At 45.9% G+C, this 24,267-nt stretch overlaps 1 protein-coding gene across 1 annotated transcript; it reads right to left on the minus strand.

The window, feature by feature from the left end:
* Positions 1-489: 489 nt before the first annotated feature.
* LOC132212731 (large ribosomal subunit protein eL39-like) lies at positions 490-805 on the minus strand. Its single transcript, XM_059658730.1, has one exon. The coding sequence runs from the start codon at positions 750-752 to the stop codon at positions 597-599; it is 156 nt and encodes a 51-aa protein (XP_059514713.1). The 5' UTR covers positions 753-805; the 3' UTR covers positions 490-596.
* Positions 806-24,267: the final 23,462 nt, after the last annotated feature.

Here is a 24,267-nt window from a genome sequence, read left to right on the forward strand (position 1 = left end):
AGGTGCAGTTTTTAATTGGATAGAACCGTGTAGTTTTCAAGGCCGCCGCCAGCAAGCATACAAAGGGCTGGCTCTTCCATAAAAAGGGAAGCTCTGCTTGTAGTTTGGCTTAGATTTGGATTTATTTCCCTGAGCCCGCCGCGGTGAATAAAGTGTAACTCCAATCTCTCAGAGCGCTGTCTGGTTCTTGTCCGGTTTTTCTGTAACATCCCCACCCTCCTTTTCCCTCTGGTAATCACCATACTATTGTCCCTGTCTATGACTTATTCTTGTTGTTTTCCTTAATCCCTTCACCATTTTCATCCAGCCCTGCAAAGCACCCCTCCTCCCCGACAGCTGTCAGTATGTTCTCTATATACTAGTATGTTCATTTCTTTGTTTGTTTGTTTGTTTGCAGTTTAAAAGGTCTCACACATTTATTATTGAACCAACCTACTACTGCAGAAAAAAAATCAACAGAGCAAAACCATGAGTCCATTAATTTTCCAATTAAAAAGCCCCAACTATCCAGACAGTAGTGATCTTTTCAATCATTTAACCGTGTAGGCAACCTGGATACAGCATAAATATGTCAGCCATCTCTCGTGTGTGATTCCTCATAGGCCCAGTTTGGTTCTTCTCCAATGTCTCCTCTTCGAGTTGTACCTGATTTTATTACCAGTTTTCATCCAAATCCATTGGGGACAGGGCCGATTCTGCTTTTGTTTCTTGGCCAGGAACCTCTTGATCCTGAAAGTTTTGTGGGAAGACATGGTGAAGGAGAAGTGAACGCACGCACCTCGATGACGGAGAAAGAGCTATGTTCATTTCTTGTTGCCTTTTTTTTTCCTGGCCTGAGGAAATGTTTGTTGATTTTTTTGGGGGGGGAGGCGGGGGGGGCGGGGGGAGAGGGAGAGAGAGAAACATTGATATGAGAGAGAAACATCGATTTGTACATGCCTCACCTGGGGATGGAACCCAAGACCTAGGTATGTGCTGTGACTAGAGCTTGAACTGCAACCTTTTTGGTGGTTAGGATAATGTTCTAACCAACTGAGCCACCCAGCCAGGGCTCTTGTTGACTTTCTTATATGCAACCCTCCCTGGGTCCAGGCAAGGATAGTCATTGCGTTGGGAAATGTTAGGATTATTAAAGTAGAAATGAAAAGAACAGAGTCAAATGTCCAGGCTGTAAGTTCCAAAATAGGGTTTTTGATCACCTTGCTTTCCAGAAAGAACCAGGTTTTACAGAGACAACTGTCTTTCCAAATTCCAAAAGCCCCTGAGAGTCTGGGGTGGCCCCCAGCATGTCCTGACTCAAGATCATCTCATCTCCACTGCACTTGTCTTTAGGAGGTGGACAAAATCCGCAAGCAGCAGATAATTGTTTTTAAAAAATGATTAAGTGCCTGTTGTGGGCAAGGAATCTGGATGTCTGTGTAACCTGGAAGACAAAACAAGGATGGGAACTCAGATGGCAAGTGTCAGTGCACTTATGAATTAACACCTGCTTTTCCAAGTCTCCATCCTCAGACTGATGGAACAGAGACGAGTGACCCTTGCATTTCACGGTGGGGCCATGCTCTGGCTCACATGCCTGATTTCCAGGTTTCCTCCTGATGCTGAGATCCTGTGACCTGTTTCAGGTGTAGCCAGAGCTCAGGTGCGTCCCAAAGCGCAGCCTACCCGTGGAGCAGTAGGTGAGTTTATAGTTTTCAGAGGATGGAATCAACATGGCCGTGAAATACTGCTGAGAAGAGCCTGTGCGGCTTTCTCTGAGCTTCCATACACAGCAAATTGCAAAGGCTCTGGACAAAAACACAACAATAAACTTTAAAGCTCACACGGCCCATGACGACTGGTCACTAGTCTGTTGAAATGGAGAAAGAGAAAGATCTCTGAAAGAAATTTTTTCTAAGATTAAATTTCTCAATTGAAAAAGTATGCATCATTTGTACATTAAAACTTTCTATTTTTTATTTTACCTTATCCTTTTTTTAAATATAGCATTATGATATTTTTTAAAATTTTGAGGGAGAATACTGGTGACAGCGTTTAGTTGTCGCTGTTTCTCAGTGGTCTTACTTTGTCAGTCCACGTTCTCTATGAAATTTGTCTTCCATGGAACTCCCAGCATGTGGCAGACAGCAGAGCTTCTCGGGGCTCACAGTCAGCAACACAGAAGCTGCTCTTTGATGGAAAACAGCTTCAGCTACAGCTTTGGGGGCAAAGAGAAGTGAAATTCACTGTTATTTTTTATTTTCAAAATGGTATTCTTGCCAAAATGAGGAATGAGAATCTAATCAAGACTTTAGCCCACCTTTGTCCAGTTTATGGAGGCAAAAGTTAAATGTCACCAGGAGAAAGCAATAAAACAAACCCACACAGCAGAACATGCTACAAAATAACTGGTTTTGCACTTTTGCCCTGGGGTTGGGTATTCTCCACAGGCGAGGTCCTCAGTGGGGTCTTCTCTATTGATGGCCTGTTTTGACTGAGTAGGTCCTTCAGCAGCTTCCCAAAACCAAGGTGGGCAGGAACCTGGCTGGGAGGCTGGCTTCCAGGTGCAGAATGTTGGAGGAGGGAGAACTGGGAACCCGGGCCAGGTGGCAGGGCAGCCATGCAAAGAGAAGAGACCAGAAACCAGTAAGACTGCTTCCTGGTGAGAGATGCCTGCCTGATACTCAGGACATTAAACCAGACAGAGAAGGTCATCGGCCATGGTGCTCTGGTCCATGAGTGCTGACAATTCAATGAGCTAATAATAAGTCTCGAGGTGAGAAAACTCCATATCAGAGAACCTATAGCGTAGACATGAAGAAATACAACTTGACAGAAGTTCCTAGATTTGAGAGAAATCCTAAATTTTTATATGGCAAAATGGCAAAAATGAGTTTTGAAACTGAACGTTTTTCAAATTATCAATAGCCATAACTAAAGATTTTTGTCTTTCATGATAATGAAAAGATTGAATTTTCTTTTTGTTCTTGCTCAAAGAGTGACATTCTAAAAGCAAAAAAATATATATTTAAATGCATTATAAGGCATGTCAACAGTTAATTAATAAAAATAATATTTTCTAGGAAAAAAGAAAACCCCACAGAGAACAACACAAATGCAACTTATTTGCTTAGCAAGAAATGCTCTTCTCCTTGGATTTTAATTGTCAAGTGACAAAATCCAAAACTAAATGTGTGGCCCCTCCCCTTCACCCCCCACAGCCCTGGCCCTGATCGGTCCCAATGGGGGGAGGTGTGAGGGGGGGCCGGATCCCACCAGTTCATGAATTCATGCACCACACCTCTAGTTATGTATAACAGGGAAATGCCTGGTTGTTTCATGGTTGGGAAGAGTTAAGTCACTGGGTTGTGACAATGACTGTCTTAGTGTTATGCAGCCATTTGACACTGATGTTTCTGAAGAGCTTCTAAGAACACTGAAAACTAGCTGTCATAATGTTAGCTTCAAAGATTTCATTACATTAAAAATGTCTAGAAAAATAAAACACCAACACTCTCATAGCATCAAATTGCCCTAAAAGCCAAGGGCATTGCCTGAGCCCCAGGGAGGTGACTCCCCGCAAATTCAGGAGCAGAAGGCTCAGCAGGAAACACCTGCTTCTCCCTCCCAGGGGAGAGCTGGTCACAGAGTCATCTGACCTTCAGGAGGCAGCCCTGGCCTCCTAGGGGGACTCCCTTCCCTTCTTGGGAGACAGAAAGATTATCCGGGCACTGGCTGTGACACAGTCCGAGGGCTCACAGATCCCTGGGGGTCACTCAGGGGCAGGGGGATGGCATGCAGGCGTGGGCGGAAGAACGTCTCGCAATGCTCTATGGTCACCCTGCCTGTGGAGACGGGCGTCATGGCTGAATGGGTGAGAGCCAGGCTCTTGGCCAGAAGCACAGATTCTCTTTAGGGCCTGAGAGTCCTTCAACCTATGAAACACAGACACATATACATACACTTATACACAATATGTACATCACACATACACAAAACACACACACACACAAACATAAAGTTATACACACTACACCCCCCAACAAACATACAGATACACATATACACACATCCACACACAAATGTATACGCACATACACTTACACATCGGTACACACACAGTTACATACATGCACATGCACACACAAGACACACACATATACCTATGCAAACATACAATGCCCACATGTACATATGCACTTATACAATACACACATGCATGTATACACTAATGACACACACACATGCACATGAAGAGGTTCTAATGAGATTCCCCAAGATATATCACCTTGGTATATGGTTTGTTTTGACATGAAGACCCAATCAATTCAAGAAAAACTTTACCTCTCCCTTACCCACCTAAAGGTGTTTAGGTGGGGTGTCGAGGTTGGCCCAGAAAAGGAGATAATGGTTTATCTGGAAGACCTATCTGCATGCGGGCAATCAGCATGCTTTCTTTCTTTTCTTTTCTTTTCTTTTTTTTCTAATATTTTATTGATTTCAGAGAGGAAGGGAGAGGAAGAGAGAGAGATAGAAACATCAATGATGAGAGGGAACCATTGATTGGCCCCCTCCTGCATGCCCTCTACTGGGGATTGAGCCTGCAACCCAGGCAAGTGCCCTTGATCAGAATCAAACCCGGGACCCTTCAGTCTGCAGGCCGATGCTCTATCCACTGGGCCAAACCAGCTAGGCCAGCATGCCTTCTTTATTATTCTGTAATTACCTGTCTCCCCTCTGAAGCCACAGGATCTATCCCCTTCCTTAGCTCAGGTTGGCACAGAAGCTTCAGTGGCCCAGCTTGCCCTTGGCTCTCATATTTTTATGGGACTTGTAAAAAAAAAAGTAAACAGAGCCATTTACAAATGCAGTTAGAACTGCCTTGCCCCTGTTACTCCTCAAACTTTTGGAATGTTAAAAGGGCAAAAGAACTTTTGGCCTGGGCCTAAAGCAACATTGTGTCCTAAAGAACTATTTGCAAGTATAAGAAGAAAGCAGATATTATGAATACCGGGCTGTTAGACTGAAAATTAAAAACTTTTGTTAGAATTCGTGTCTCTGGGTTAGCTGATCGGCGCCAACATAAATGCCTCCCTTCTGTTGATGTAACTGGTCCCCTTCCCTCCTCAGAGGCACCCCTTGCCTTTGTCCTAATCAGAACACTGGGTTTCTGCCTGAATCGGTGCTTCCTGAAAGCTCTTTTTTAAAAATCAAATACATGCTTCTTGCCTGGCTTTTTGGCCTGTCGTTGCTAGGATAATGAGTAATTAAATTTGTTTTTCTCCTGCTAATCTGTCTTATGTCAATGTGATTATTATACCAGCCAAAGAACTTAGAAGGGTAGAAGGAAAAAATTGTTCTTCCCCAACAACACACATTACGTTACAATAGAAATACTTAGCAGCGGAGGATAAAAGACCCCGGTTGTAGTCAGATGGCCTGACAGTCTGAATCATTAGTAATTGAATGCTAACATTTTCTCTAAATCTCTTAAACTCACCCCCCCCACCCCCACCCAGTCCCCAAAGAGTGTGGTTAAACCAAACCAGATGTAAATCTCTTCATTGTAAAATCCTGTGATTTCTCTGGGCCAATGTGTGTACACGCAGACCCAGGGAAAAGCACCAAGTCTGAGCATCTGCCTCTGAGGGAGGAGGGCAGGGAGAGACTGAGGAAGGGCAGGCCACTCGGTCAGGCGGTTCACAGGGTTTATTAAGGAAAACTGCAGCCGAGGTGCGTCTTGGTGGTGGCTAGAGGAAGCGGCTATCCCACATGCTTCTTGGCAGGAGCTAAAGAATGACATAGAGCAGGCCAGCACGGAGGGGGCACCGGCATGACTCATCCCAGATGAGGGACAACGCCTTGCACACTTGCAGAATAGATGATGAATGCCTGTTCCAGGAACCAGCGTGCCTGGGGCATGGGGGGTGGGGATGGGGGGACCAGACAGTCTCCGAGGGCGTTTACAGGAAGCAGTCTCTGTTCAGGCGCAGATCAAGCTCATGAGTCCCACAGTGGTCCCATCATCATAGAACAGTCTGTCCTCCACAGATAAGAAGCTTCATCTGCCAAGAGCTTGTCTCGGTCCCTCCTCTGCACCCCTGCCGGGAACACCACTGGCTGGAGTCACAGCATTCAGCACCTGCCAGGCTGCCCTCACCAAGCACCAGCCCTGAGAGAGACAATGCATCACCTAGGATCCCAGGGGACCCTGCTGTAGTTGTTTGTGAAACTCTTTTCTTGTTGCTCATCCTCACGCCCTCACACGTCTTCACTCCCTTTGAGAGAAGACTTGTCCTTGTGATCAACAGTCATGAGCCAGCAACCCTCTGAGCCTGGGTGGTTCTGGGGAGATTGGCAGCTGTGTCCTGGGGTCACTTCCTGCTCTGCCACTGCATTTCCAGGGCTGCACATGGAAGGGGGTGGCTACTCCTTAAAATGCCCTTTCAGGGGCACCTCTCTGTCCACACTCTGGCCCAGGGGTTCGGCTGGGACAGACCCTCCTGTCCCTGTCCTGGCTGTGTCTGCAAGCTGCTTCCTCCTGGGCCTGAGGGGTTGGGCTCAGGCCTCTCATCAGTTGTGACCTTTGCTTGTGACCATCAAGTGTGACCTCACCCTCAGGTTGTGACACACAGCACAGCTTCAATCCCTCAGGCTGCTAATGAGCTGAGCCCCATGACCAGCCTCAGTGAGCAGGTGCCCAGCCTCAGTGAGCAGGTGCCCAGCCTCAGGGAGCCGGCACAGGTGACCCTGTTGTGAGCCTGGGGCTGGAGCCCAGAATAGGTGCTCAGCAAACTTCTGGAAAATGATGTAGCGGAGTATGTACCTCCTCATGAACAGTTTGGCCTGATTAAGTCCTCAGGAATCCATCTCACATGATCACATGGGACTTGTGAAAAAGTCCCAATTTTACAATGAAGAGACGTATAGGTGGTTTGGTTTAACCACACTCTTTGGGGACTCGGAAAAAAAATGAGTTTAAGAGATTGGATAAAATGTTACCATTCAGTTGAATTCAAGCTGAAACAGACAAAAATTAGACAGCAAATGATAAAAAAAGCTAAACTAAATTCTTAATTTCTCCCTATAGTAACCACTTTAAGATATTTTTGAAATAACAAATATAAAATCCTTCTGAAAATCTATCTGTCATTCTCTCTATCTCCCCTCTGGGGAGTCCTGCTTTGCTGGGTGACGTGCACAGTGACAGGCGTGCACATTACTCCGAAGCTCCGCTGTTACCTGGGTAGTTTTAGCTTTCTTCTTAAAAACATGTGGCAAAGGGATATAATAGAAAATTTGTCACTGTAACCATTTGAACTGCACAGTGCAGTGCATTAAGGACATGTCACATTATTGAGCAACCATCGCCACCATCCATCTCCATAACTTCTTTGTTGTTGTTAATCCTCACCCGAGGATATATTTTCCATTGATTTTTAAGAGAGAGTGGAATGGAGGGAAGGAGGGGAGAGGAAAGGAGAGGCAAGGAAAGAGAGAGAGAAAGAGAGAGAGAGAGAGACATCGCTGTGAGAGATGGTTGACTACCGCACGTGCTTGACCCGGGGCTGGGGACTGAACCTGTAATCCAAGTACGTGACCTTGACCTGGAATTGAACCCAAGACCCTTCGATGCTCCGGCTGATGCTCTAACCACTGAGCCACTGGCCAGGACTGAAGAACTTATTTTTGTCTTGCAAAACTCAAACTATCTTTTTACTCTTTATGGACGTCTTCCACTTCTAAGCTCAGATTTCCACCACTCTCGGTTTCACAGCCTCCCTGGACGTAGCTGCTGTTTATGCAGGAGTAGCCAGGTCCTGTTTGCTTTCCTGGGGTCACATCATCAGGGTTTAGTGAGATCATGTGGACTCTGGACACTGATGGGCCGGCTGTAGCTTTACGATGTCAGGGAATCCTGTGATTGTAATTGTAAACCTCTTTCTGCAGAAATCCCACCACGTCCCACCCTGAGCTCTGATTCTGTTTTGAAGGTCAGGGGTCCAGATTTGGAACCAATCAGAACGCTCAGAAATACCCCCCAGCCCGTGCCTTAGAACCTCTGGGTCGCTGGGGTGCTTTTGTCCACATGGGGACCTCAGGCCCGCATGGCAGCTCCAGTTCCCACTTTGTCCTCAGGCCCGCATGGCAGCTCCAGTTCCCACTTTGTCCTCAGGCCCGCATGGCAGCTCAAGTTCCCACTTTGTCCTCAGGCCCGCATGGCAGCTCCAGTGCAGCCACAGCCCAGAGGGCATGAGGAGCTCGCTGTCCAAGCTCATTTCACAGCAACTCTGAGAACCAGGGCCCATGAACGGCTTTTCTTCTGGCCCCTAAGAACTTGCACCTTTGGATTCGCAGGGTGGCCGCAGGAGGTGAGCTGAGCTCTGGTTTCCTCCCTCCTGTAGGAGGTCGAGCCAGCTGCCCATGGTGGAGTTTTCCAGACAGTTTTAACCTGACCAGGGATCATGGCATTGGAGACACTTAATGTCCCTGGAATGTCCCCCAGGACATTTCTCAGGATGTGGCAGTGAGCTCAGCGCTCCTTAAGCTCTTCAAAGTCGGCCTGTAGTGATTCCTAAATGTGGCTTCAACTATCAGGAGCCCAGCTGGTCCCACAACCTTATGAACAAGTGTTGTCCTCACACGTACATAGAACAAGAGTATAAAGACTCTTGCAGTCCTTCGTTTGATTTGCCCAGCAACCTCCCTCTGCACCTTTCTCCTTGGAAAGAACTTCTCCTTCCTCAGCACCGACCCAGGGTTCCCAGGGCCAGGCCAGTCATGTAGCTCTGTCTCCTCTATCCTCCATGTTTGCACAGGGACAGCTCCCTGACCCAAGCTGCAGCAGTCACAGGTCTGCTCTGTGTTTTCACACACAGATGCTGTCAAGGTCAAACCTCTTACCTCTGGGTTCCAGCTGTCCGGTACTTTTATGCCTGTGATGGGAAGTTCTCCTTTGAAGTGACAGGTGGTGAAGCCGACATTCAGGAGGAAGTTTACACAAGAGAAGGAAGTTCCACTTTTTAAGGCAACCACAGTTTCAATGTCAGTGTCATCCGTTCTAGGCATATGTATGTGTGTTTAATTTTAATTTATTAATAGTTCTTTTCTCGTTATAAAAGCAAATCATGTTTATTGTCACCAATTTGGGAAAAACAGAGAAAATTATCCTTATCTTTTTATTCTTTTCCTTCCAATTCTTGTTGCCCATTTTTTAAAGGCAGCCTTGAGATTTTGCTAACATGGGCTGGTCTCTTAGAGCTTGGTCACTCACAGCTCCATGCAGGTCAAACCCAGACTTCCTACTTGGTGCCTGTGCACAGCGGTCTGTACTGAGAGAAGGGCAGGGGGCGGGGTATTTGGCAGGAGGGTTTCTCTCCTCCTGCAGGACACCATCCCTCACCTTTGTGCACAATCACAGAGCGTCCTACCCATCACTGCTGGCACTAAATGACTCCACTTGGGTTTTGGTTCACTCAAGGGAAATGGAAGGGCCCTCTTTCCTATAAAGTGAGAACAAGACCTAACTCGTTTGGCTCAGTGGATAGAGCGTTGGCCTGTGGACTGAAATGTCCTAGGTTCAATTCTGGTCAAGGGCACATGACTGAGTTGGGGGCTCAATCCCTAGTAGGGGACATTCAGGAGGCAGCCAATCAATGATTTTCTCCCTCATCATTGATGTTTCTCTCTCTTTCTCCCTTTCCTCTCTGAAATCAATAAAAATATATTTTAAAAAATAAAGTGAGAACAAATCTGAAAATCACCTAGGCTCCTTTTACTTCTCCACACCATTCCCAATTTTAGTAATAATTATACACCTACATAAACTGATTGGTTTCCATCACGGGGAGATTAGGTTTAATCTCAGATTTATTTTCCTACTATGAGGAGTACTGAGTGAAAACAAAACAAGAAAAAATTTTTTTCTTTGAATTGAAGACCAACACACTTATGTAACAGGCAATAATTTTTATATAAAAAAGATAAAGGACATCAAAATTACAAATAAACTATCATAGAGAGCCTCTTGAAATCTATGTGAACAGAAACCCTATAACTAAGGATATACAGAAGAAGAAATCTTGAGACTGGTAGGAGTGGCAGAGATGCAGAATGGGTTAGTCCCACACCCATGTGTGGTAGTTAAAAATGGGGAAGTATATCCCAACTGTGAAAGTACCCCCTGAGGAGGGAGGGTGTTTAGACCCCATATCAGGCCTCCAGCCCAGGATTCCAGTGTCATGAAGAGAAGTCCTTGTAACTGCTAGCTGTGAAAACCAGTGGGGATTGTGGCTGAGTAAGGTCAAGGGGTGCTGGAATTCCACACATTCCTTTAAAGGGCCTGTGCATGGACTTACCTGGACTCACTTCCTCTGAGCTCTGGCACTGGGGCAGCTGCTTGAAAGGTGCCAGGAACATATGGGGAGGGACTGAATTGATCTGCATCAGGGTGAGAGATGGAGAGGCAGGTTTCTCCCAGACAGAAGCATTGGCAGAGGCCATTGTTTCTTTTCTGAGCCTTCCCTCCACAAAACTGGCAGGTGGTACATGTTCAAGTCACCATCAATCCAGCTAACACTATTGGCCCTGCCCTGGTAGTTCCCTGAAATCTCACCCCAACCAACTTTTGGGCCCACTCAAGTCATTTCTATCAACTTTTCCATACAAATGGCCTGTTTTGGTTCATGCTTAAAACTTTGCTAAAATCTGTCAAACAAGCTGTATCTTGCTAAGCTGTATCTAGCAGCAGTTGGCCTTGGTTTGCAGCTTGGCCTCTCCTGGGTACTTCCAAGCCTAGCACAAGTAGCAGCCATCTGAAGATTGCTTTGTAGCTCATCCTGGATGGTCCTAGTCAGGGAACAGATGGTGGCTGACCTTGGCCAGCACCTCCCCAGAGACAGCACCTGGTAGACAGATTCAGACACACTGAAGCACCACCCAACAACCTTCATGAGCAACAAACGCCAGGGTGGACTCAGTGGGCATCAGAGCCCAGCTGAAGCAGTCCTGCTTTGAGCAGTCATCCCCTGCACAGTGGTCATAGCCAGTTCTCAAAATCAATGGCCTGGGTGTGTATCATTCCCACTGACATGCCAAGAGCAATCAAGGCTCAACTACATCAGGAAGGTGAACAGAGCCCACATGGAAGAAGGGGCACACCCTGAGCACACAGCTCAGGTAAGTGGGGGAGCTGCAACACTGGGCCCCACAGGACACCTACTACATAATGCCACTCTACCAAGACTGGGAGATGTTGCAGCTCTACCTAATGCTTAGAAACACACATGGGAGGCAGCCAAAATGCAGAGACAAAGAGACAATTCTCAAATGAAACAATAGAACAAAAATCCAGAAAAAGAACTAAACAAAATGGAGACAAGCAATCTACTAGATGCAGAGTTTAAAACACTGGTTATAAGAATGCTCAATGAACTTAGGGGCAGAGTAGAGGAACTTAGTGAGAACTTCAACAAACATCACACAATACAGTGTGCAGATAATGTGTTGTAGAATTGTGTACCCGAAACCTATATAATTTTGTTAACCAGTATCAACCAATAAATTCAATAAAACAAACAAAGGCTATAACATAAAAATGGAGATAGAAAACATAAAGAACCAGTCAGAAATGAAAAATACAATAACTGAAGTGAAGAATACATTACAGGTAATCAACAGTAGAATAGATGAAGCAGAGAATCAAATCAATAATTTAGAAGATAAAGAAATAGAAAACAATCCAAATAGGAAAAAAAAAAGAGGATAGTTTAAGGAACCCCTGGGACACCTTCTAGTATACCAACATTTACATCATAGGGGTGCCAGAAGGAGAGCAAGAAATTTAAAGCCTATTTGAAAAAATTATGATGGAAAACTTCTCTATCCTGGTGAAGGAAATAGACATACATGTTCAAGAACCACAGAGATTTCTAAACAAGCTGACCCCAATAAGGTTCACACAAAGACACTTCATAATTAAATTGCCAAATTAAAGACAAAGATAATTGTAAAAGCAGCAAAAGAAAAGCAGTTACTTGCAAGGGAGCTCCCGCAAGATTGTCAGCTGATTTCTCAACAGAAACGTTGCAGGCCAGAAGGATTGGAGAGAAATATTCAAAGTGATAAAAAGCAAGGATCTTCAACCAAGATTACTCTATGCAGCAAGGCTATCATTTAAAATAGAAGGTGAAATAAAGTGCTAAAGGAGTTCATCAGCACCAAACCAGTATTACAAAAAAATGTTAAAGGGTCTTCTTCAAGAAGAAGAAGAAAGAAAAATGGTTAAAAATGATAATAAATACATATATATCAACAACGACTGTAAGTGCAAACAGATAAATGCTTCAGTAAAAAAACATACAATCATTGAATGGATAACAAAACAAGACCCTTACATAGTCTGTCTACAAGAGACTCACTTCTGATTGAAAGACACACACAGACTGAAAGAAAAGGAGAGAAAAAAGATATTTAATGAAAATGGAAATTAAAGGTAAAAGAGCTGGAATAGCAATAGTTATACCAGACAAAATAGACTTTAAAACAAAGACCATATCTGAACATACACTACAGTATACAGGTGAAGTGTTGTAGAATTGTGCACCTGAAACCTGTATAATTTTGTTAACCAGTATCAACCCAATAATTTCAATAAAAAATAAATAAAATAAAGTCTATAATAAGAGACAAAGAAGAACAATTCTACATCTGGTATTTATCTGAAGAAACCCAAAATACTAAATTGAAAAGACACATATACACCCATATGTTCATTGCAACATTATTTACAAAAGCCAAGATATAATATTGCCTAAATGTCTATCAGTAGATGAATGTATAAAGAAAAAGTGGTGCATATATACAATGGAATATGACTCAACCATACAAAGAATGAAATCTTGTCATCTGCAACAACATGAATAGATATAGAGGGTATTGTTCTGAGTGAAGTCAGACAGAGAAGGACAAATGCTGGATTTCACTTGTATGTGGAATCTAAAAAAAAAAACAAAAACAAAAGAAAAGCAAAAGCACAACAGAAATAGACTCAGAGAATATTTTTATGGTTGTCCGATGGGAGGGCTGCTGGGGGGATGGGTGGAAAAGGTGGTTAAGAAATACAAATTTGCAGTAACAGAATAGTCATGAGGATGAGCAGTACAACATAGGAAATATTGTAACACCTACATATGGTGTCAGATGGGTACCAGATTTATCGGAGTGGTTGTCACTTCATAAATTATATAAATGTTTAATCACGGGGTTGCACACCTGCAACTAATATAATATTGTACGTAAACTGTAATTGAAAAATAAAAAATTATTTAAAAGAAAGAAAAAATATTTTTAAAAATGAAAAAGGAAAGCTTCAGCTTGTGGCTCAGTTGGTAGGAGTGTCATCTCAGACACCAAAAGGTTGCAGGTTCGATTCTCGGTCGGAGTACACACCAGGGAGGCAACCAGTCGATGTTTCTCTCTCTCTCTCTCTCTCCCCCCACCCCCAATCATATCTTCAGGTGAGGATTAAAAATAAAATAAATAAAAAAGAAATAAAACAAATAACTTTTTGCTACACCCTATAGTTAAAGTAAAAATGCCTGTATGACTATTTATGTACATGCACACTCATTCATATAGTCATATGATATAACATTAAATGACATGCTTCTCACGACTGAAGAATTCAAACATGTGTGGAGGAGAGACATGACCAAAGCATGACCACTGACTGACCCTCGATCTACTGCCAGGCCAGAGGGAGGTTGTTTGTCATGGACCCCGCAGAGACTGTTTAATTGTAAACCATGTTAATGCTGAGAGAATCCAGCAGCCCTTCCCTGCCTTCTGCTATGTGCTGGTTCCTGAACAAGTTGCTATCCAGACCTGGTCAAGCATGTAAGCTCATTCCCTGTCCCTGTTAGCATTCACGGACTAGAACCTGTGACTGTGCCCTTTCCGCCTTCTGTAATTCTTTGGCAACTGCTAAACAGCCTGGGGGTCCATTTTGCCTTGCAGTCATCCAAGATGCAAGTTGTACGTAAGTTTCTCTTAATAAACTCTATTAGTTACCAGAGTGGAGTAGCCAGTCTCTTAAGTTTTATGGTAACTTTAATTTTTTATTGAATGATTGGGGTGACACCGGTTAATAAAATTATATAGGTTTCAGGTGTACAATTATATAATACAGCGATTTTCAATCTTTTCATCTCATGGCACACAAAGACTGATAACTAAGATTGTGTGGCACACCAAAAAATATATTAAATTTTCGCCGATCTGACAAAGAAAAATACGTATAATTTTGATTCACTCACACTGGACTGCTATCGTGTTGGCTGTTGTCAGTTTTTAATTTGACAATCTAAGGGAAAGGAAGCCAATGCCCCTGACTAAATACTCAGGTAATGCATATTTTAAAAATTCTCATGGCGCACCCGTTGAAAATTGCTGCTATAATACACACTCAAATATTGTACTGTGTGTCCGCTGCCCCAAGTCAAGTCTCCTTCCATCACCATTTATCCTCCATATACCCTCTTCTACCTCCCCACCCCTTCCCTCTGATAATTAACACACTGTTGTCTGTGTCTATGTCTTCAGTTTTTCTTTGCCCTCCGCTTATGGTGGTAGATTATTCTGTCCAGGGACCTTTCCCTGGGTCTGTGTGTACTAACATAATGTTCCTTTATATGAATTTAAAACTCTATCACAATTTGAAGTCACTGCAAGAAAACTTGCTTTACTTTCTTTTTCAGACTTTAAGTATACAAAGTTATCAAACTAGGACATGGAAAACCACCTGCTATGCACCCATGACAAAGGGCTGCCACAATTCACAAGTCAGGGGTCTTCTGGGCTCACACACCGGCCTTTGGAATCCTACAACTGTGTCTGTCCACCCTCAACCTGAGATGACAGGAAATGACAGAGCGTGACCGTTTGTAGTTCCCATGCAGACATGCGCATTGATGTTTACACAAAAGCAGACAAAAGCATGTCTTATCGTAGCAACAACACAGGCCATGAAATCGCTCTAGGGGAGGGTTCCTTTCTCCCCTGTCTTTGCAAGAAGAAACAAAAATCTCCCCAAATGAAGCACATCTGGTGATGATCAGCCTACAGCAAGGTACAGAGAGACAGTGGCTCACTTGGGTTGTTTCAAATACACCCTCTTCTGTAAAAGGCATCGCATATTGTCCGTTTATAAGTAATACACTGGGGTTCCCTACATGGGAGTTTTTTCTACAGATATAAAAGAGATAAGCTCAGGGCGAGGCATAACAAGGAAAAGAGTATAAGGAATACACATGTGGGATAAATGTGCCCTTTAAAGAACAATCAATACAGTAGTGAAAAATACCATTGAAGGGTTAGGAATTCCCGTGAAGTGAGCAATAAGGAGCCAGGTGCTGGAGGCTGTGAGATGGAGTAGAGAGAAGAGAGACACCAACCATTCAAGTGGCTGAAGGAGAGGATAAGGTCGGCTCTTCCACAGGAAGACCATTCTCATACATTGGAATGTGGAGGTGGGGGTGGCAGAAAAATAGGTGAAGTGGGAGGAAGGGTGGGCATAGGAGGGATGACCTGGAATCTCAATGGGAAAGATGGGCTGCACCCCCTTTGCTACTGCATCCAAAGAGACCCTGCCCGAGACAAAGGCTGCCCTCACCCTGACACAACTGAACTCATGGGATTAGAAGATAAGCCCTGTGGCAGCTTCAGATGTAGGCCTCCTGGCCATTGCCATCAAGGTTGACTATGAACACAGCGGACACTTAGGGTAAAAAGTTCGCCACGTCCTGAGCGCCCGGGTTCCCACAGTTTGGACATGAGGTTGCTGGCCACGCTCTGGGGTTGGGAGGTCCATTCCTGGAGCAGGAGGAACTCCTTGGTGGTATCGTGCTTTGCCACAAAGTGAGGAAGCCCAAGTTCACGGGCCACATTCGTTCACCATGGGATGGGGCGGGTCTGGTGGCCGGCTGAGTTTCCTCCAGGCTCCGGTGTGAAGTGTGGATGTCCATCCCCCCGCTGGCCTGAGAGCAGATGGGACACTTGAAGCTCATGATGCTCCCAAAACTCTCCTTGTCCCCCCGGTGTTAGTTAGAGAGGTCGCTGTACGGGTCAGCGCCCAGATCCTGTGCTCCCGGTGCTCCCTCAGCTGCTGGGTGCTCAGGAATTTGGAGCTGTCAACCACCTGGCAGCATGGTGATGGAGAAGTTCTCCATGGTGTTGCACATCGAGTCCAGCAGGAGGCAGCACCGATCTTTTCTGTCTCCAGAATGTACACCTGGACCTCGATGCCCTGTCCGTGGGTGACCAGGGGCACCGGAAGCTCGGCTCTCCCTTGTCATTCTTGCAGCTGCTCACCCACGGGTGGATGTCCGTGTCTAGCTTAATGCCCTGCTGGTGGATTAACCCCCAGAGGTTCACCTGGACCTTGTGACAGATGCCGCACATGAAGGGGTGAGGTGCTCCAGGCACCTTCTCCTCATCCTCCTCATCCATCCAGGGGCCTGCTGGTGTGTGTCTTGATCAGGGCGGGGATGCCCACCAGGGCCTCTCTGCTCAGGTCTCAGGTGCAGATGCCCTTGGCATGTAGGGTCTGCAGCAGCTCCTCCATCACGGTCGGGCACCAGGAGCTGGACCCCCAGGGTGTAGCAGCCCCGGGACTGGTGCAGGGCCCGGGGGGTCTAGAGGGAAAACAGCTTCTTCAGGACTTTGGTGCAGAGCAGGCGGGGATCCAGCAGCCGCATGTCCCGGGCTGCTTCTTTCTGCACGATGTGGATGTGCCAGCGGGGACAGCAGGAGGGCACTCATAGAACTACATGGACAGAGGCACCAAATGCACAGACCACTCTAGGGTCCGAGCAGTGACAAGATCTGTGGGGATGTGACAAGGAATGACCCAGGGCATTCGTATAGATGGATCTCAAATATCAGTACTGAGCCAAAAATCCAGCTTGTGAATGTCATAAGAGAGATTCTGAAAAAATTGCCTCTGACTCTTAAGAAAGGTCAATATAATGGAGTGAGAGAGAGAGAGAGCAAAACAAGTGATTTTTGACTGGATTCTGAATCTCAAAATAAATACATAAATGAATAAAACAGCCACAGAATAAATTATTGAGAAAGTGGCCCTCACTTGAATGTGTACCATATATTTAATAATAATATGTCAATGTTATGTTTCTGCATCGAGATACTTAATTCTATTGTAGTTATATGGGAGAATGTCCTCCTTAGGAGATCCAGGTTAACTTATTTAGGCCTGAAATGTCTTGATGTTTGCAAAGTAAATAAATAAACAAATAGAAGAGAGAGAGAGAGAGAGAGAGAGAGAGAGAGAGAGAGAGAGAGAGAGAGAGAGATACAGCAATGTAGGAACATGTAAACACTTGGTTAATTTAGGCATGGAGCATGTGGATTCATTGTACTATTCTTGTAACTTCTCTGAAGGCTTAAAAATTAAAGAAAAAAGATTTATATTGTTATAATATTACACTGTTAGGGGAAATTTTTAACACACATACATCACAAAGGTCTGGAAATAAACACCATGGTAACGGCGATTGGCCTTGGAGAGGGAGGAGAGGAATGAGGCTACAGGTGATGGTCAGAGGGGACTGTAGCTTTATATGTCAGGTTTATTTCTTTTTTATTTAAAAATTTTTTTTTTATTAATTTCTTAGAGGAAGGGAGTGGGCAAGAGATAAAAACATCAGTGATGAGAGAGAATCAATGATCCGCTGCCTCTTACATGCCCCCTACTAGGGATTGAGCCTGCAGCCCGGCATGTGCCCTTGACTGGAATTGAACTCCGGACCCTTCAGTCTGCAGACCGACACTCTGAGTCAAACCAGTTAGGGCAGGTTTATTTCTTTAAAAAGCAAAAGTCAGAAAGAAAAAAACAATGTGACAAAAATGGAAGCTCCCCTTTGAAACACTTACCCCCTGCTCCCCCTTCCCTCCCTGTTCTGGGCTAGTTCTACAGATAATGCTGGTCCAGGGTGGACTCCGTTCTCACGTGGCAGCTGAGACGCTGGGCCTGTTGGCAACTGGAGTCCCTTTCTGCTCATCGTCTGCTTTAAGCTTTGAGATGCCCTCTGAACACGATTCCCCTCCAAACTGAGCCTCAGAGAGAAAATTCCTGGAGGGCAGAGAGAGTAGGTATTTCCAGAGAAGGCATCTGGAGGAGCACCATCTGCTTTCAGTCCTAGATGCTACCAACTCCTCCGGGCCTTGGGACACACAGTGGTAACCAATCCATATCAGGAGACTAGGGAGACAGGTGACTAAGCAGAAAAAAGGCAGCAGAAGGTGATATTTGCATAAGACCCAAAGGTTAGCTCCTAGAGGGCAGTGACAGTCCTGGAGGAGGGGCTGGTGGCCAGTCATAGTGGGACCACCTGACTTAGATGCCTATTCTTTCCCCCTCCTATGTCTAAGTTCTCATTTATTTACTTACGAAAATCTCAGGGACATGGAGGAATGTGATGCCAAATTAAGTGAATTATAGCCCTGGCCAGGTAACTCCATTGGTTAGACTAGCAGGGGTGGGCAAACTTTTTGACTCGAGGGCCACAATGGGTTCTTAAACTGGACCGGAGGGCCAGAACAAAAGCATGGATGGAGTGTTTGTGTGAACTAATATAAATTCAAAGTAAACATCATTACATAAAAGGGTACGGTCTTTTATTTCAATAGTTTTATTCATTTCAAACGGGCTGGATCTGGCCCGCGGGCCGTAGTTTGCCCACGGCTGGACTAGAGCATTGTCCTGAACCAAGGTTGCAGGTTCAATCCCTGGTCAGGGCATATGTAAGAATCAACCAATGAATGCATAAATAAGTGGAATAACAAATAGATGTTTCCTTCTCTCTTTCTCTCCCTCTCTATCTAAAATAAATTTTTGGCCCCAGCTGGTTTGGCTCAGTGGATAGAGCGTTGGCCTGCGGACTGAAGGGTCCCGGGTTCAATTCTAGTCAAGGGCACATGCCTGGGTTTTGGGCTTGATCCCCAGGGGGCATGCAGAAGGCAGCCAATCAATGATTCTCTCTCATCATTGATGTTTCTATCTCTCTCTCACTCTCCCTTCCTCTCTGAAATCAATACAAATATATTTTTAAAAATAAAATTTTAAAAAGTGAATTATGTGCTGGGATCTAGAGAGTTGCTGGTTAAATACCAGAAGGCAAGATAAAGCTGTGCCAAAGCAGTGAGTTCGTTATTATAGTTAAAACATTTTTGATACCCAGCAGCGTCTCATCATGTGAGCTTCGATTCTCCCCTGTTCCCCATGCTTGGATTCAGTCTCCTCCCAGTATGGCTGCAGGGGCCAGCAGAGTAGCCAGTAGTTTCATTGGAATTTAAAAAATTCTGGCTCCCTGGCTTCCAGACTCAATTTTAATGTCAAGCCTGTAGTAGTATCCATACAAACTGGCCACAGGGTCAGACCAGCCCCTGGGCCTGGAGAGGCAGCTGCCTCCGCTGACCTGGAGCAAGCAGGCCTCGTCCCTGCTGGGCGGGGGTGGGGAGGGTGGGTGGGGGCTGAGGGGAGTGTGGGGGGCATAGATGCTGCTGCAGCTGACAGTGTGAGAGCAGAGGAGGAGCATGGGGCATGCGCAGACCTAACGAGATTAACAGAATCCTGAGCTTTCGTGTCAGGAAGAGAACATACAGTGTCTTCAGTGGGCAAAGTGAGAATTCAGCTTATTAGCATGTTATACAGAGCTGCAGGTTTCAAACCTGTTTGACAGATTGCATGTGACACTTTTTATTTATTTTTTGCATGATGACCCTGGGCCCATCCATGTTTACAAATGAAACAAAAGTCTTACAAAATACTTGGCATGGGATGCAGGCCGCTATTTTCCTCATCACTCTGCTCTTTTCCTCGCCACCTCACTGGAGAAAGGACTGGGGAGCCCTCTAAATGGAACTCATGACCTCTAGTGGGTTACAGCTTCTGTTTCAGAAACATTGGTCAGGGGTAGGATGATGAGATCAAAAGAACTGAAGCTAAAGCAACCAAGAAACCGAGGATCTAATGTATGACATGGTGACTATCATTGACAACAGTTTATTACAGAATTTAAATTTGTGAAGAGAGTAGAACTTTAATTTTTTCATCAAAAAAAGACAACTACATGAGGTGATGAATGTTTTGTTTTAATTAACTAGGTGGTGGAAATCCTTTTACAATGTAAATATAGATGCAATCATCACAATATACACTTTAAATGTCTTAAAATTTTGTTTGCCAATGATCCCTCAATAAAGCTGAAAGAAAAAAAAACCATACACAACAGAAACCCACTAAAAGAAGTTATGTGTGGCAGAGGTGTGTGTATGGGGGTGGTGGGGGCGAGTGGTGAAGAAAGAAGTCAGAAGACTGCTCCTTTTTATCCCGTGTTCTTCACTTCTACGTGCTTTGTTAATATGTGTATTCATTGCTCTGTTAAAAATAAAAATTACAGCATAAAAGTCAACCAACGGAATTGCTTGAATTCCGTTCCCTGGTTCACATAACGCTGGTTGTGTTGCTCCTGAAGACGGCGGCGCCCTCACCTGTTCCTGAGCTCTCCTACTACATCCTGTCTTTGTCATGTCCCAACCCGTCTCCAGCTGGATGAGGAGCAGTCATGACGTCAGCATGGGTGGCAACTTGAAGCGGCTTCTTTATCTCGCCATCCGAGGCTGGAGGCAGAGAGCCAACGGTGTTAGAGGCAGGCCCCCCTTCCTGGCTTCCTGGCTGCCTCTCCTCCCCAGGTGAGCTGGGTGCTCTGGCCTCTGTGTGTGTGGGGGCCTCATGCCCGCAGACCCGAGGCCCATGCCCGCTGTGCAGTGTGACCTCCAGAAGGTCCCAGGCCCAGCCACCAACAGAACGAGCCTATTTCTTGGGCCTTCAGGAGGGTTGCTCAGAAGTGGACCGACACCGACCACAGCACACCAGGCAGCTTCTCAGATCTTCCTCCAAACAGCCCCTGCTTGCACGGTGAGGGGGTCTTCCTCTGACCTCGGTGCCCTTTACAAGGTCAAAGAGCGCCCTTGAATGCAGCGAGCCCGCAGGAATGGCGCTGGAGAGAAACTCCTGCAGCTCACAGGACAGAGGGCCTCTCAGCGCTGGGAGTGTTTAAGACGAAACATGAAAGAGAGTGAGAAAGGAGGAGGCAAAGTGGTGGTACCCCAAGGGTGAGGGGAGTTCAGCCCAATTCAGTGGATTATTATCTGCTTTTTAAAAGAAAAGTGGCTCCTGAGCTTGCATGTCACCAGGGAGGCTGTTTTGGTTGTATGAAAAGAACAAAAGAAGTTTATTCCATGCTGTCCCCTCCTCCAGGGATAAAGTTAAGATCATATGTTCAGTCAGTATGGTCCCTTTACTTGTATCAAAAAAAATCTTCACCTGATGATATTTTTGGTTTTTTTTTTAGAGAGAGAGGAAGGGAGAGAGGGAGAAAGGGAGAGAGGCAGAGGGAGAGGGAGAGGGAGAGAAACATTGAAACATTGATTGGTTGCCTCAGGTAAGCGCCCTGATGGGAATCGAACCCGCAACCTCTTATTTTGGTGTACGAGAGGACACCAACCAACTGAGCCAGCGGAGGGGCTTTCTTGCGTTTTTGGTGGAACTGCAGAATGAGGGAGAGCTGAGTCTGCCGATGAATTATGTGCCCATCAGGTCAGAGCGCAGTAGCTAAGGAAGGCGGTATTGCCCTTTGCATCCAACAAAAGTGGCCACAGCTCTAGAGTAGGAAGAAAGCGAGAAACGGCTCTCAGGGACTATTGCTCAGAGTTGGGTCTTCGGGGCAGGACTATGAGACCTGAGCAAGTCCCTGCAGAACCACATCAACAGCTGAGGCTCAGGAAACCTTGGGAGAGGAGACCTTCTAGTAGGGAGGAGGAACAGGGAGCCACAGCTGTTAGCAGCTGCAGGATCTGAGCATGGCCTCCAGGAGGGGTTGCAGGCCAGCAGGAGGGCACCCACTCCCTTGGGGACATCTTAGCTTACCTATGGTTCTTCTGACACAAGAGACTTCAGGAGACTGAGCCGGAAAATCGCTTGGTTCAGCTCGATCTTGTTGGGTTCTTCCTGACGAAAACCAGTGACATGGACCAAGGTGGGCTCATCTGCAGCAAAAGAGTCAGAGAATTCCTACACACTGACACCACAAACTCCCACAGAGAAACACCACCCCCACCTTCAATCACAATTTTTCTTAGTATTTATGATTCCCAGTAAGAATAATGACATCCGTAGCATCACCTGTGTGGTGGATCTACGGATGTGTGGGTCTGCCTACGTCACACTGACATAGCTCCATATCTACGACTGTGTCTGCTCAGATCCATGGCCTTTATCTATACACCTATAAGTCTACTCACATCTGCTTATCCATATTTCTAAACACCTTTGTTATCATATCTGTGCTTCTATCTCTATCCTATGTACTTACAGTGCCCTGGAGTGGTACACACACAGACACACACACACACACACACACACACACACACACACACACGCCCAGTCCCCCATACCTACGTATATGTGCATGCCTATAAGGATACATGGAAATGTCGCTCTGACATGTAATCCTAGTTTTGGTGGAATAGGGATGAAATTCACCTTCCGCCTGTGAGTGAGTGACCGGTTCAGGTTGGTCAGAAGCCCGCAGGCAGCTGTGCACAGGTGTAAGATGCATTAGTTGATTAGCAATTTTGTACATGAAGGATGTGGGTCGTATGTGAGGAGGTGACATTTAAAAGGCCACCCAGTCTGGGGGAGGCAGCAAAAGAGGCAACCAGGAGAGAAAGACTGCGTGTCTGTGTGGAGGGGGCAGTTGCTCCCCCACGTGGGAACCGGGGCTGCTGCAGGTGTTCCTGGAGGGGCCTGTGGGTGAGAACCTAACCCAGAGTTCCTGAGGCACCTGGGACCTCCTAGTGACCGTCCAGACACACAGACACTTCGCCTCTTCGCTGCCACACCCACCAGGATGGTGACCACCCACTCACTGGTCTCGGGGCAGCCAGGTAGGACCAATTAAGTTACGGCCTTTCAGCCTCCCTTTCCCTATTTGAACCCTTGGCTTTTATTTTTTTTTGCTAGAAATTCTGAGTCAAGAGTCATTTGGATGATCCACAGGGCTTGTCTAGACCTCCTCCTGGTGCACAGACAGCCTGGGGATCCAGCCCTCTAAGTCTGTCAGCTAAGTCCTTTGTGTGAAGAGTTCTAGAACACAGACACAGGCCCTGGGAGCACTGGGGGCACCGGGGGCCTGACCTGGGACAGGGAGAGGGCCGTGGAGGAGCAGGAGTGAGGCAGGGATGGTGGCTGCTGAGGCACGCTGCTCCTCTCTCCGTGCTGCAGCGCCAGCTTTGCTCTGGGAGCTTGGCGAACACTTGACTTTTGGAGAGCAAAATGCACATGGACTTTAATTCCAGTTCCTTAGGGCCAGTGGTTCTCAGAGTAGGGTTCCCAGGCCACCAGCTGCAGCGCACTTGGGAACCCCCAGACCTGCTGAGTCAGAAGTTGAAGGTGAAGCCGCCATCTGTGTTGGCACAAGTCCTCCAGGGCATTGGTGAGCGAGGTGGGCTTTAAGTACACTGCTGTAGGTCACACACACTGACGAGCTACTGCTCACAGGTTCAGGATTAGAAAAGGAACTTCATGAAGATGCTCCCGGTTGCCTTTTTCTGAGTGCCTACCTGCGCCAGACACCATACCAGGCCCTCTAATAACCATCAGCTCATAAAATCATCAGAGGTGGGAAACTGAGCCTCAGAGAAATTGCGTTATCCCGGCTCTAATCTGGGTCTTAACAGGCAGGGGCTGGTGCTCAAGTGGCCAGCTGGGGACCTGCAGCTTGGGGTGCAGCATGGAGAGCTCGCTGGGTGTGGAGGGAGTTAACCTTCCTGGCAGTTAACCTTCCGGGTTCAACCCGGTTAGATCACCTGACCACAGTTGTGAGGGCTCCAGGCAAGACAACCTCAGGAACTAAATTAATCAGACTATGGAAAACTGCTGAGGCTAGCACAAGAACTAGTCAACCATAAAAAAAGAAGTTGTGTGTCAGTATCAAAGTATTAGCTATGAGCGCAGGTGCATTTAAAAATAATTCTCATACTTGGGTACAACAAACTGCTTGTAAGATGATATTTTATGTGATTCCCATCCACGTGGATGTTTAGTTCTACTTTAAAAATGTGTTAACTTACTCAGCAGTCACTTACTCAGCACCTGCCGTGTGTTCATGGCTGTGCTCGGTGCTGGGGACTCCAGGGTCTTTATTTTAC

The sequence above is a fragment of the Myotis daubentonii genome, chromosome 11, assembly GCF_963259705.1.
Source record: "Myotis daubentonii chromosome 11, mMyoDau2.1, whole genome shotgun sequence".
NCBI lineage: Eukaryota > Metazoa > Chordata > Mammalia > Chiroptera > Vespertilionidae > Myotis > Myotis daubentonii.

Excerpts from the sequence above, each read along its gene's own strand:
- LOC132212731 (XM_059658730.1), bottom strand. The coding sequence starts at position 752 with ATGTCTTCCCACAAAACTTTCAGGATCAAGAGGTTCCTGGCCAAGAAA.